The sequence below is a fragment of the Podarcis liolepis genome, assembly GCF_965112155.1.
Source record: "Podarcis liolepis genome assembly, chromosome: 17".
Taxonomy (NCBI): Eukaryota; Metazoa; Chordata; class Lepidosauria; order Squamata; family Lacertidae; genus Podarcis; species Podarcis liolepis.
This window is the reverse complement of record NC_139571.1, coordinates 10,147,013-10,160,567: the sequence shown is the minus strand read 5'-3', so window position 1 is coordinate 10,160,567 and position 13,555 is coordinate 10,147,013. Positions and strand designations below refer to the sequence as shown.

General features: G+C 45.0%; 1 protein-coding gene across 4 annotated transcripts in view; it reads left to right on the top strand.

The window, feature by feature from the left end:
• Nucleotides 1-13,555, top strand: part of PLPPR2 (phospholipid phosphatase related 2) — a 41,102-nt gene that overhangs the window by 6,762 nt on the left and 20,785 nt on the right. For all 4 annotated transcript variants that reach the window (XM_083483132.1, XM_083483134.1, XM_083483131.1 and 1 more), the window contains exons 2-5: nt 1,168-1,273; nt 3,964-4,152; nt 10,702-10,822; nt 12,797-13,053. In XM_083483132.1, the coding sequence (XP_083339258.1) occupies nt 1,208-1,273; nt 3,964-4,152; nt 10,702-10,822; nt 12,797-13,053 (633 nt within the window). In that variant the 5' untranslated portion in view covers nt 1,168-1,207. The remainder of the gene's footprint in view (nt 1-1,167; nt 1,274-3,963; nt 4,153-10,701; nt 10,823-12,796; nt 13,054-13,555) is intronic.

The following is a 13,555-nucleotide window of genomic DNA, read 5'->3' as shown; positions in this document are numbered from 1 at the left end:
CTGTACCATCGCTGCTCCCAGTAGGAGTTTGAAACACCTGGTTTGAAGCCTGATCTCCAGACTTCCAGGTCAGGTTTATTTTTAGCAGTTAAGGAAAGCTTTCCAAGGGCTCAGCTTGCGAAACCAAAGCAAAGCACGGAAACAGCTTTGACTCCTCCGCAGACTAGCTGAAATAAGCCTTGGGAAACCCAAGCTGCTAGACAAAATCTGAGCTTCCTTTGCAAAGCCTGAGTAGCTGAAACAACAACAATGTACTTAAATTGGTGCGTGCTTATCCTTAAAGCACGGCAACATGAAGTGGTGACTTTCAAGGGTTGAGATTATGACCATGCACTGGAGAAAAACGTGTGTGTGTGACCAAATCAGAATCTATTGTTATGGGTGGGGGGGGGGGGCAGATTCCCCTAGATGGCTGGGTGTCAGATCCTCTCCATAATTCCTGCATTTAGCAAAACTTAGAAATGAAGTTTGATTAAACTTTACTAAACATGGAAACCCCCTGGATTTAGTTAGTCTGAGAAACCAAGCCAGCTCAGCAGAGCTAGCTGGGTGGGTCTTTAAAGGTAAAGGGACCCCTGACCATTAGGTCCAGTCGTGGCCGACTCTGGGGTTGTGGCGCTCATCTTGCTTTATCGGCCGAGGGAGCTGGCGTACAGCTTCCAGGTCATGTGGCCAGCATGACTAAGCCGCTTCTGGCGCAACGGGACACCGTGACGGAAGCCGGAGTGCACGGAAATGCTGTTTATCTCCCCTCCAGAGTGATACCTATTTATCTGCTTGCACTGGTGTGCTTTCGAACTGCTAGGTTGGCAGGAGCTGGGACAGAGCAACGGGAGCTCACCCCGTCACGGGGATTTGAACCACCGACCTTCTAATCGACAAGCCCAAGGGGCTCAGTGGCTTAGACCACAGCGCCACCCATGTCCATCATAGGCTGCAAATGCTCTGCAATCCCTCCATCTAGGTGCAGGTTGTGTAAATAAAATCATATATTGTAAAGACACCACGGTCTTTACCTAATTTCTGTGCCTAATTTCTGACAGAAACATGAATCCTGGGTAAGTGCCTGGAATCTCACACTTTTCAGAGAGAGGAATGGCACGTAACAATATTCTTGCTTGTCCGAAAGCCACTTGACCAACATGCTTTGGTATCTCCTTTCTGTAGTTTACGTCTTTCCTTGAGGAGGGATCCAGGCCCTGTCGACATGGCTGGTGATAAGCAGGAGCTTAAGAGAAGCATCTCCATCATCCCCTGCTTTGTGTTTGTAGAGGTAAGGATGCCACTGGATTTAGCCAAATGAACAAGTGACTGTTTCCCTGGTACTGAGAAAGGAGTAGCCGGCATGGGTTTGTTAGGCCTCCAGGGCTCAGTTGCACAAGGACAACCCCAATGCTTTAGTTAAGGGGTGTTTCTTCTTCTTTGGTGATCACTTGTAGCTGAGTAAGATTGTCTTCCATGAACACAAGTCCGTAAGTGACTGTGGAGGCCAATTCTGGATCCACACGTCCTTCCACAGTGGGGACATAGGTCTCCGGGCGGGAGTTGATCACGGTGAGGGTTTGCCAAGCATGCCTTCCTCTTAGCACGTTTCTCCCTTTCGTCCTGAGTTTGAGTGTCTTCAAAGCCCATGACACCTTTGGTCAAGGCTGTTCTCCAATAGAAGCGCTCGCAAGCCAGTGTTTCCCAACTGTCAGTGTTTATACTAAATTTTTTGAAATGTTTACCTTGAGATAGTCTTTAAACCTCTTTTGTTGACCACCAGCATTATGCTTTCTATTGTTAAGTTTGGAATAGAGTAGTTGCTTTGGAAGACAATAATCAGGCATCTGCACAACATGACCAGTCCAACAAAGTTGATGTTGAAGAATCATTGTTCAGCAATGTGCTTGAACATATTGTGTTCTGCATTAACTGTGCTTCCAAGTCCTTTGAAGCCGTTCAAAGTATTTTATTCATGTCCAGTGCAAAGCATTTTGCCAGTCCTGGAGCAGCTGCTCAACGCAATCTAGGCAATTTTGCTGCAGCAGCCTTTAGAATATCAACAGGGACGTGTGATTGCACACAGTTGTTTCCTCTGTTGCTGGGTCCTGTTGCTTTGCTGGGGTGCAGAGACTGATGCTGCACATGCTTCAGGGAGTTGGGTAGGCTTAGCCTGGAGAAGACCAAGAGGGGACGACAACCACCTTCAAATATCTAAAGCAGGGGTCAGCAACCTTTTTCATCCGTGGGCTGGTCCACTGTCCCTCAGACCTTGTGGTGGGCCGGACTATATTTTTGGGGAAAAAATATGAACGAATTCCTATGCCCCACAAATAACCCAGAGATGCATTTTAAATGAAAGGACACATTCTACTCATGTAAAAACAAGCTGATTCCTGGACTATCCACGGGCCAGATATAGAAGGCAATTGGGCCGCATCCGGCCCCTGGGCCTTAGGTTGCCTACCCCTGATCTAAAGGGCTATTCCAAGGAAGATGGAGCAAGATTGTTCTCTGCTGCCCCAGAGGTTGGGACCCAAACCAATGGATTCACATCACAAAAAAATGAGATTCTGACTAAACATCAGGAGGAATTTTCTGGCGGTAAGAGCCATTCGACCGTGGAATGGACTCCCTTGGAAAGTGGTGGACTCTCTCCTTCCTTGGGGGTTTTTAAGCAGATGTCGTGTGGCCATCTGTCCAAAATTCTTTAGCAGTGTTTCTTATATTGCAGGGGTTTGGCCTAGATAATCCTTGAGGTCCCTTCCAAGTCAACAACTGTATGGTTCCTTGCTAATTTTGCAAAGGCCTCTCTTTCCACACCCACCCACCCCATGGAGCCAGGGCAGCTCTGGGAGATGTTGAGTATGGACGTCTGAAGAGGGGCAAACAGACATAGACCTCCCCACTCCAGACCTCCCCACGCAATCTGGAGGAGCCATCAGAGGGAGACCAGCAATGAGGTGTACATCTCTGGGGCAGTGTCAGCAGTGAGACACCACTGCCCCTTCCTTGCACAGAGCTCCTTCGCATGAGCCACACACATGGGTTGTAGTTTGAACAGTTGCCTGGCAGGCAGGCCGGGATGGGAAACAAAACGGGCAGGTGTACGAGAGCTCTGCCCTTCCGCTCCCAAGCCCCTGAAAATGCGGTTGCCACGGTCCGGTTCACAGGCGATTGAAGTCCCGGCAGGGGACGTCAGGACCAGGGGCAAGATGGCGGGGTGGGAGTAGGAACGGCGCTCCAGAAACCAAGAGTCAGGAAGCCAAGAGTCTGAGGGTCAGAGAGCCAGGAGTCAAGAAGCCAAGGGTCTGAGGGTCAGGAAGCTGAGGTTCAAGGATCGGGAAGCAAGAAGCCAAATGCAGCAAGGCAGGGAGCGTGTTGCTGTGGCAAAGAGCCAAAGGGAAATGCTGACCCTATATCTTTTCTTGGCTCTTGCCATCAGGTGCTGTGAGTTACCAATCGGCCTCACCTGTGAGGCTGCACCTTGCCTCTTCAGTACAAACTTAGGAAGGCCCCAGTCCTGCAAAGTCCTATTGGTCACAGGGCTTGGCTCCTGCACGCACACCTGACAGTGGTCACCTACACGTGGTCTCAGACACCCAGCCCTCTCCCTGCGATCATCTGCAGTAAATCGCCAGGATATGGAACGGAGCCCGAGGAGTTATTGGGTGCTCAGGAGGAGGGGGGCAGGAGAAGGAGAAGGAGGGGTTGCATCAGAAGGAGGCAACTGTCTGCCTGACTTTGAGTCAGGCAAGCTCGGTGCCTCTCCCGCCAGCCGTGATGTGATGCACAGCTACAGCAGGCACCCAAGCGTGAAAAGGAGTACACGAGGAATCTTGCACGGAGGAGCAGGCAGAGGGCGGGGTGGGGGCTGCCAAGCTCCAGCGGCTCCAGGGACCCGGCTCTCCTGGCTGCCTCTGTCTCCCATTCAGTCCTCAGCGCCGCTGCCCTGCCTGATGTGCCATGTTCTACTTCCAGCTGGTGATTATGGCGGGCACTGTGGTGCTGGCGTACCACTTTGAATACACGAACACTTTCCCGGTCCACCTCCAAGGCTTCTTCTGCTACGACAGTGCCTACGCAAAGCCCTACCCTGGCCCCGAAGACACAAGCCGGGCACCTCCCGTCCTCGTCTACTCTCTCGTCACTGCTGTGCCCACCGTAACGGTAAGAGCCCAGCAGGGCACGTGGTGGGTGGGTGGGTGTGGAGGGGGTGACAACCCCCCTGCTGCTGTTGTGAGATTTAGGGTCCACATGTTCCCTCGGGGTAAGATCACCAGGGAGCGTGGTTTCAGATATCAAAGTCTAGGGGCTAAAGGAAGCAGAGGTGCAGCTAGCTCTTTCTTTGCAAAGAACTTTGAAGCTCCTCCAGAAAAATGGTGTGGAGTTGTTCAGTCGTTTTCTTTTGTACTAGAATTCAAGAACCATTCTGGCATGTAGATCAAATGTGCCGGACACACACACATGCAGAAATATGCTTGAGATGTAGGTGTGCTGTGACTACCCACCAAGGTTGGGCAGATTTGTCCATTTCGGGCGCCTGAATTTGACATGCGCTCATTCATAAGACAGTACTGTCCCATTTCTGCATTAATCTGCAATTATGGAAAAAGTCCTTGCAAAAATGCATATTTAAATGTGAACTTAAATAGTATTTTGGAATGCATTTTCTGAGAAAACACACACAAACACACACACAACCCTAAATTATGGTTTTGGTACATTTTATTAGCTGAACACTACATCGCAAACTTCGCAGCTGAACACTACATCACAAATTTCAAGCTCTGCGTTCGCACAGGAGTTTCTAGTCCGGCCACTTTGTATAGGAATTTATAGTGTATGAATTCTTCAAGAACTGCCGCTACACGCAAAAAAAGTCTGAGCAAGACACTCACATGTAGGGATAGAGGAGAAATTAAATTAGGATTTTATTTAAAGCTGAATCCATGAAATCCACATTTTCTAGAACAATATGCAAACCAAAACACAGCTATCCTTTGAAATTCACATGTCCCTGAATTTTGCAATGCAGTTCTCCAACTAACCAATGTTTACAAAAAGGCATGTATTAGGGAGAAGGGTGCATAAAAATGAAGATATTACTGAAAATAACATATAATAGCATTGTATGTTTGACACAAACGCGTGCCAAAACTACGTATAAAATATGTTAATTAGGAGAAATTCAAAGAACTATGGAAAAATAGGAAACCAAGAGAACCAGAACTGAAATGTCCTTCCATCCTTACTCTTGTGTATGCTGAGAATTTGCAATGCTCCACCTCAAATTTATTAATCTAATCTATTGTTACATTTTAATCCCACCCTTCCTGTAAGGAGCTCAAGGCAGCATGTGCAGATCTTCCTCCCTCTTCCCATGTATCCTCGCACCATCTTGTTGAAGTGGGAGAGAGTGGGAGACAGGGATTGGCCTAAGAGCACTGAGCATGTATTTGAACCCAGTTCTCCCTACACCCACAGTCAAACCCTTTCGCCAGTCCATCATACTGGATCTCATCTTCAGTGCATCATGAATTAATATGCAGGAGAAATTGCAGACTGATATGCATACAGTAGGACTGAGCCAAGCTTACTGGGACTGTCTTCATTGCACACATTTAGAGTTAATATTACCCTACCGTTCTGTTAAACATGCAAGCTGAATGTCTGACTCTATTCTCGCTGCTGCTATCCCAGTGCCCTCCTTTAATTCAGATGCCATCTCTTGTCAGTGTCTGGACAACGGTTCCCTTGGAGGAAGGACAGTGACCCACATTGCAAGAAGGTCGCTGGTTAATGATATCCTGACCAACTCAATCTTAAAACAGCTTTTTCAAAACAATCATCTTGCCGTCATTTGATCTATTTTCAGACTTGTGTCTGTGGGATACCCAAAGTACAGATGCAACATTTAAATCAACAACACAGTTTTTTGGGTAACAACCTCCCAATCACCTATTAATTAAAAAAAATAATGCCCTAACTTAAAAAGCTTGTCTAAAAAAATGATTTCTGTTGGCCTTCATCCTGCCTGGGAGAATGTGAAATAGTACCCAAAAACCTTGTGGAAATGTCCAAAAATCCATAATGGAACTTCTGACACTCCAAGTGATTCACAGCCTTTGGCCATTCCTTTGCAAGCCTTCTGTTGCACTGTTTGTTTTTACTGAAGGATTTTCATCATTAACAAGGATACATTTAACGTCTCTGTTTTCAATTCATAGAGTCCTTTCTACAGGTCTGTTACATTTGGCATGAGACTCTGCTGTCATAGACCTTGTGAGATGTGGGGGGAGAGAAACGGGGAGAGGGGGGAGAAAAGAAGAGGGGATAATGATCTTTCATGCTTTTCCTTACTGTATGTGCAGAGTTTTTGTGTCAGTGTCACGAGATCTCTTGCACTGCCAGCAAAAGCAGATAAATAAAGAACCCCCAATCCTATTTTTAAATATCTATCTAATTTGTTTACTTATTTTCTTTGCCCTTCCCTCCCATTTTTGAGCTGTGCTTCATCAACGTGTAGTTCCGAATATATACAATGGAGACAATGATAATTAAATAATAATTATCGCAATTAGAAAAGCCTTAGACTTTAAACCATAGCATCACCTCAGTCCAACTGATGGGGAAAAAACCACTTAACCATGGTGAAAACCCTAGGTAAAGGTAAAGGGACCCCTGACCATTAGGTCCAGTCGTGGCCGACTCTGGGGTTGTGGCGCTCATCTTGCTTTATTGGCCAAGGGAGCCGGTGTACAGCTTCCGGGTCATGTGGCCAGCATGACTAAGCCGCTTCTGGCGAACCAGAGCAGCGCACAGAAACGCCGTTCACCTTCCAGCTGGAGTGGTACCTATTTATCTACTTGTACTTTGACGTGCTTTCGGACTGCTAGGTTGGCAGGAGCTGGGACTGAGCAATGGGAGCTCACCACGTCATGGGGATTTGAACCGCCGACCTTCTGATCAGCAAGTCCTAGGCTCTGTGGTTTAACCCACAGCGCCACCTGCGTCCCAATGGTGAAGACCCTACTCAATCCCAAAAGCTTGGATTGCACCTGCAAACTATGCCTAAATCTCAGTAACGAGGGAGCCAGACCTGCTTCTAGAGGGCGGGAGTATATATATTTTCTATTTTTTTTCTTGAAATAATTTTACCCTTTCCCTCCCGTGGATGCTGTTTCTCCCCCGCTTTCATCCCAGGAAGAGGGAAAGAATAGGGAAGGCAGCAGCTGTGATTTGACACCCCTCCAGCCATTTCTACACCTGCATCTGTGGCTTCTCTGCTGCTCCAGTCTGTCTGCTTCTCTTTATGGCACCTTCTGCTCCCTTGGGGTTGGGGAGATGGGGCATGTCTCTCCTCACAGGCCCAGCTCCCTCTGATGGTCCATTCCATTAGCTAAGGTATCTCAGTCCTGCTGCCCACCCCACAACCACGGTACCATCTAGTGGGGAAGGGATATAGATAGGGAAAGTGTGTCTCGGTTTAAGAATGGTTTTGGCTTAAGAACAGACTTCCGGAACGGATTAAGTTCGTAAGCCCAGGTACCACTGTAACTCCCTACTAACTGACTGGGGAAGTGAAATATTAAGTGAGATTGTTGGGCTAAAACCCTGCAGCTGGGTGAATGGGCCATAGGCTGTTGCAAAGAACTCTTTGCCAAGCAGACTGTTCAGAGATGTCTGAAAGAAAGATTAAATACAAAGAAGGACAGAACTTTTTTATGTATGCCACAACAGCAGCAAGAATATTTATTGCAAAGTACTGGAAGACACAAGAGCTACCCACTCTGGAAGAATGGCAGATGAAGGTGATGGACTATATGGAACTGGCGGAAATGACTGGCAGAATCTGAGACCAGGGAGAAGAATCGGTGGAAGAAGATTGGAAGAAATTTAAAGACTATCTACAGAAATATTGTAAAATTGATGAATGTTAGAATGATGTTGGATAGAAATTAAGCGGTTTTCAGCTGTAATATTATAAGGGAATATGAAAAATGGATTATTTAGGTAAAAACTCAATGTCATAATATTTAAAAATTAAAGACTAGGATAAACAAAGAGGGTAGGGATTTGCTGAACCAACAAACCGAATTGGAATACAAAAAAGGGAGGCGTGAGGAGGTCCGGGAAATAAGCTAATGAAAAATAAGTAATGGAAAGATGGAGTTGATTTTAATCATTTTTTTATTTTGTATTTTTTTCTTTTTTCTTTTTTATTCTGTAATACTTTGAAAATCTTAATAAATATCTTATATAAAAAAAAGAAAGAAAGATAAAATATTCCTGCTCATCCCCCAAAATAGTCCTCTTGGCTGGTACATTGTGTGACTGTATACCCTGGGTTTCCCACAACATTTAAACCACACCTTCTGGCATACCAACATGTGAAATGTGGAGAAAAGATGAGCAGGTCCCCCACCCCCAAAGTAGTCTGTGGTCCATGAAAGTCTATGCTGAAATTTGGGAATTTTTGTATTTTTATGTTGTGAACTGCCCTGAGATCTTCAGATAAAGGGTGGTATACAAATTTAATGTATGGAACTAAAAATAAATAAATGCCTGTGCATAATTAATCTATATACAGTCCTACCTTGGGTTACAGACGCTTCAGGTTGCGTTTTTTCGAGTTACGGACCTCCAAAACCCGGAAGTACCGGAACGGGTTACTTCTGGGTTTTGGCTTCGCGCATGTGCAGAAGCGCTAAATCACGCTTTGCACATACACAGAAGTGTCGAATCGCAAACCCACGAGTGCGCAGATGCACATGGATCACGTTCGCAACCTGAGCGTCCACTGTACACACAATATTGCCAGAAATGTAAAAAGCTTAAACAAACGGAACTAAGAGAAGCTAAAGGATACCTCCGGTTTTTCCAAAAGAAGTATTCTTTAGTTGGGTGGGTGTGTAATTTTTTTGAGGTTAAATATATGTGTAGTGACTGCATTTCATATACAGTGGTACCTCAGAAGTTGAACGGAATCCGTTCCGGAAGTCCGTTCGACTTTCAAAACGTTTGGGAACCAAGGCGTGGCTTCTGATAGGCTGCAGGAAGCTCCTGCAGCCAATCAGAAGCTGCATCAGACGTTCGGGTTCCGAAGAACGTTCACAAACCGGAACACTCACTTTCCGGTTTTGCGGCATTGGGAGCCAAAACGTTCAACTCGCAAGGTGTTCAAGAACCAAGGTATGACTGTATTTTTAAGGGGGGGAGGGGGAAATGTGGATCTATTATTATTCAATTCAATTTAATTTATTTAAATTTTTATTTTTGAAATGAGATAATAGACCCTCTCATAGTCACTTTACAGTATGGCAAGCAGGATCACATATAACTATTCTGATACCACCATGAGCATAACTGAAGATTAAAAAAGAATGTCTGGAGAAATCCTAAGTAACAAATGTCAGGATTAGTAGCAGAGATAAACATAATTTTACATGGTTTTCTGATATTACCCTCAAACTCGGGCAAATAGGGATTGCAATAGATTCCGTTCTTCTATCGGATGAGTCACAAATCTTTTCTCTCATCAAGCAGAGACTGCTAGACCATGAAATCCCAAAGCTCTACCCCCCCAGCCTTTTGTATGTTCATCTGCTTACATAGGATTGCAGCCCTACCATGGAGTAATGCCTAATTACTTTTATAATCTAGATATTGCATTGCAGAGCTTTTATGCTAGCTCATCTAAATGCATTCCCCTTGTTAAGTTGTGGGTGAACATATCAGACGACACAGCAGTTCTTCAGACAGCTCTTGTTTATTCACAGGCCAGAACAGAACTGAACTGAAGGGTTCAGCCAGCCTGCTTATATAGAGCTGCACTACAACACAACAGTAACAACTTTCTGTAACTATCCAATCACTGAACGTCTCTTTCAATTCCTTATTTGCATGCATGGACCTGCGTGAAAACTATCTACAGTATCCCCCTGCTGGCCCAGGGTGAGAACTTCAGTACATAACACCCCTCATCTGTTTTGTTCGGAAGGTTTCCAAAAAAACCCTTCCAGAACAGATTCTGCTCCTGTAATAAGAAAACACCAGATACATCACATAATTTTGGACTGCCCTCTCCTCGACACCCGTGGCAGAGATCTCCTTGTGCTTTCCTTACATCCTAAAATATCAATTTACAAAGAGTCTGTAATCCAAAATTTATTGAGGGATGATACTGCTGAAACTACCAAGATTGTTTTGGGGTATTTTGCCGAGATGTTTTAAGCTAATTCTAAAGTTGCCTGATTTACTCAATGGCGGCTATCTAGACTTTATCTATATATTGTGTGTGTTTTGGATTATAAATGTATTTGGATGACGTTGTATGATTTTATTGCTTAAACTTATGCCAACAAAGGCCAATAACAATAGCAATAACAGCATCTCTGCCGACAGGAGCAGACTTGAATTGGACTCGGCTGGGGACCAGGGTCAAAGCGCAGAATTAGATAGTTACATCTTTTTCTGCAGCAAGTGCCCATATATTTGTTTCAGCCATCTATGGTCTCAGAAATAGATACCCCGATAAAGAGTGAGGCCCTGTCTTGCTAAATAAGTGTGTTGGACCCACAAGTGGTGTAAAATCACTGTGTCAGAAGCACTTTCAAAGAAACAGATTCTTTCTCACTTCGGTGGTTAATGAATTGGGCTTGACTTGGCCAAAGCTTATCTTCTCTCTCTCTCTTACCCATTACTTGCCTGCCTCAGATTCTTGTTGGAGAACTGGCTGCCTTCTTCCTCCAGCCTGAGAGACGCGAGGAGAAGACAATCATCTCAGGAGAGTGTTGCTATTTCAACCCCCTTCTACGGCGCATCATCCGTTTTCTGGGTAAGTGAAAGATGACTTTACCACGCTGCCTTGTTTTCTTGCCTCAAGGGCACTCCCAAGATTCCCTCCTCACTTTCAGCTCCACCTGTTTAAGAGTTTTGTGAGCAGAATTCCCTGATCCGGACCTTGTGCAGAATATGGATCAATAAGCTCTCCAAGCCGAGAAAAATAGAGTTCCAAAGTTTTACTGCAAACCATCTTTTAACTGGTTACGAAAAAAGTTAACTGACAAAAATACAAATCAGCTCATTGCTCTTAAACAACTAGCAATGCAGTCCAGTTTTCTTTAGGTTCTTACCTAAGGACTGTTCTCTCTCTGGTCCCAGAGAGAGAAACAAATAAGCAAGTTATCTGGCAATATGTCGGCAGTTTCTAAGAGAGGCCCAGTTTCCTAGTCATCAATTAACATAAACACTGAAGCAAAAGGCCTATCTGCACTTCTGTTCAGCCCATGATTTCAAGTGTTTTCAAATCACAGATCTGAGAGGTGTTTGGGTTTTTTGTCCCACTCCTTTCCCCAGGAAAAGGAGCTGTTTAATGCTGAATTGGAACAGAAAACTCGATTGACGTTTGTTCAAATTTGACAGTGAATGACAAGGTTTTGCGGGGAAAGCAGTGGGACAAAAAAAATATTTCTCTTGGACCTGCGACATGAAATCATGGGACAAATGAAACTGTGGATGGCCCCAAAGTTGTAGCAGCTTTAGCTTCACTAGCACCTTTTTTTTACACTTGCCACAGTTCTCTGCAAAGCAGACGTTCTGCAGATGCAAAGCTCATTATGTTCCACACATAATGCACACTAGGACTGGGCGATATCTCGTTTTCAACATCGCAGTATATGGCCAGCTAAACATCGCGATATACAGATTTATCATGGTGTCTGAAATAAGTAGGGAGCTATGTAGAGGCATTGGCAAGCCTCACAGTTTTTCCTGCACCGTGAATTTTGCTCTTGTGATTCGCTGCCCCTTGCTTGAGGCAGGGGAGCGCTGAGCCAGCAGAGTTAATGAGAGATGCAGGAATCGAGAGACCCATTGGCTGGCTTCATGGTTTTGTCCACGTTGTGATTTTTGTATAGCGCACACATACATGGTAATTCACGATATACTGCCAGGCAGGGCCGGATTTCGGTTTGATGAGGCCCTAAGCTACTTAAGGTAATGGGGCCCTTTATATGTCCAGCTGTCCTTTGTCAACAACAAATTGTCACTGTTTTTGCATGTGTTGAATATATGCTATATGGTAATTTGTGGACCTAATAGGTATCTAAAGCCATTTGCACATAACAAAATATGTATTTTATCAAAGTAACTGTTGAACTGAAATTCAATTAAGAAGTATATTAATAGTGAAATAATTGTTAAGCTCTAACTTAAAATGATTTTTTATTCATAACAAACTTAATAATGCAAACACATTGGCATTTGGCAATAACAAAAGTTCCTTTAGAAACACAATTTACAAAGACTTATAATCTAGTCTCTATAAACTTGCTATAACATGAAATAATAATAGGTGTAAATATATGGTGCAAATTACTAATAATTATAAATAGCAGAATGTAGGCACCCTATATATAGAAATGAGCAAACCAGTGATATTTGAGGGAGCAGGTTAGCAGGCGGGGCCCATGACTTACATCATAGGAGCCTAGACAACACAAAACACTGTTGCTGTATGTAGATTTTAATTTATTTGTTTTTTATCTTATATTTTGGAAATGTACATCCAGGTTTTCCCCCCCTTAATTTTTTTTTGGGGGGGGGGGCAAGAGAATGGGACCCTAAGCTACAGCTTGTTTAGCTTATACGTAAATCCGGCACTGCTGCCAGGCGAAAAATTATGAAACTGATATCAGGATATGGACTTCAAAGTTTTGGGCGATATATCTTTTACAAACCCCAGCTTCGCCACCTCCAGCTGCTCGTCTCCTTCCTTTCAGCCCATTTCTTCCCCTTTCCTTCCCCACAGGCATTTATTCCTTTGGACTCTTCACTACCACTATCTTTGCCAACGCTGGCCAGGTGGTGACTGGAAACCAGACTCCGCACTTCCTGTCGGTGTGTCGACCCAACTACACTGCCCTCGGCTGCCAGGCGCCCCCTGGCACCATCTACGTCACGGACAAGGCCGCCTGCACGGGGAACCCCGTCCTGGTCACCGCCGCCCGCAAGGCCTTCCCCTCCAAGGATGCTGCTCTCAGTGCCTACGCTGTAGCCTATACTGTGGTACGAGGCTCTGGTGGGTGGTGGGGCCAGGGAAATGGGTGTCGAAGTGAAGAGGGAGCTGAAGTGGCAGGGGTACGAAGAAAGCGCCCATCTCTTCCCACAAGGACATGTTGGATGTGGTGGAGGTGACTGCTGGGCCCCACCTTTCAGAGGCCACCTACACCAAGTTTTCCCAAACTTGGGTCTCCAGCTGGTTTTGGACTACAATTCCCATCATCCCTGGCCACTGCTCCTGCCAGCTAGGGATGATGAGAGTTGTAGCTCCAAAACAGCTGGAGACTCAAATTTGGGAAATCTAGGGAAATCTAGTTTCCATATTTCAAAATGGGAAAATCAGGACACCCTGAAAGTTAGGAAGACCCCAAAATTGTTGAGTTGTGTTTTTTTTTTTTTAGGAAAACCCAAAAGCTGTAGAGTTGTTTTTTTAAAACAACAAAAACGCCCCCCAAAACTACATTCTTGCCTAAAATCCAGGACAAAGCGTCACCTTTTGGAAATTCCC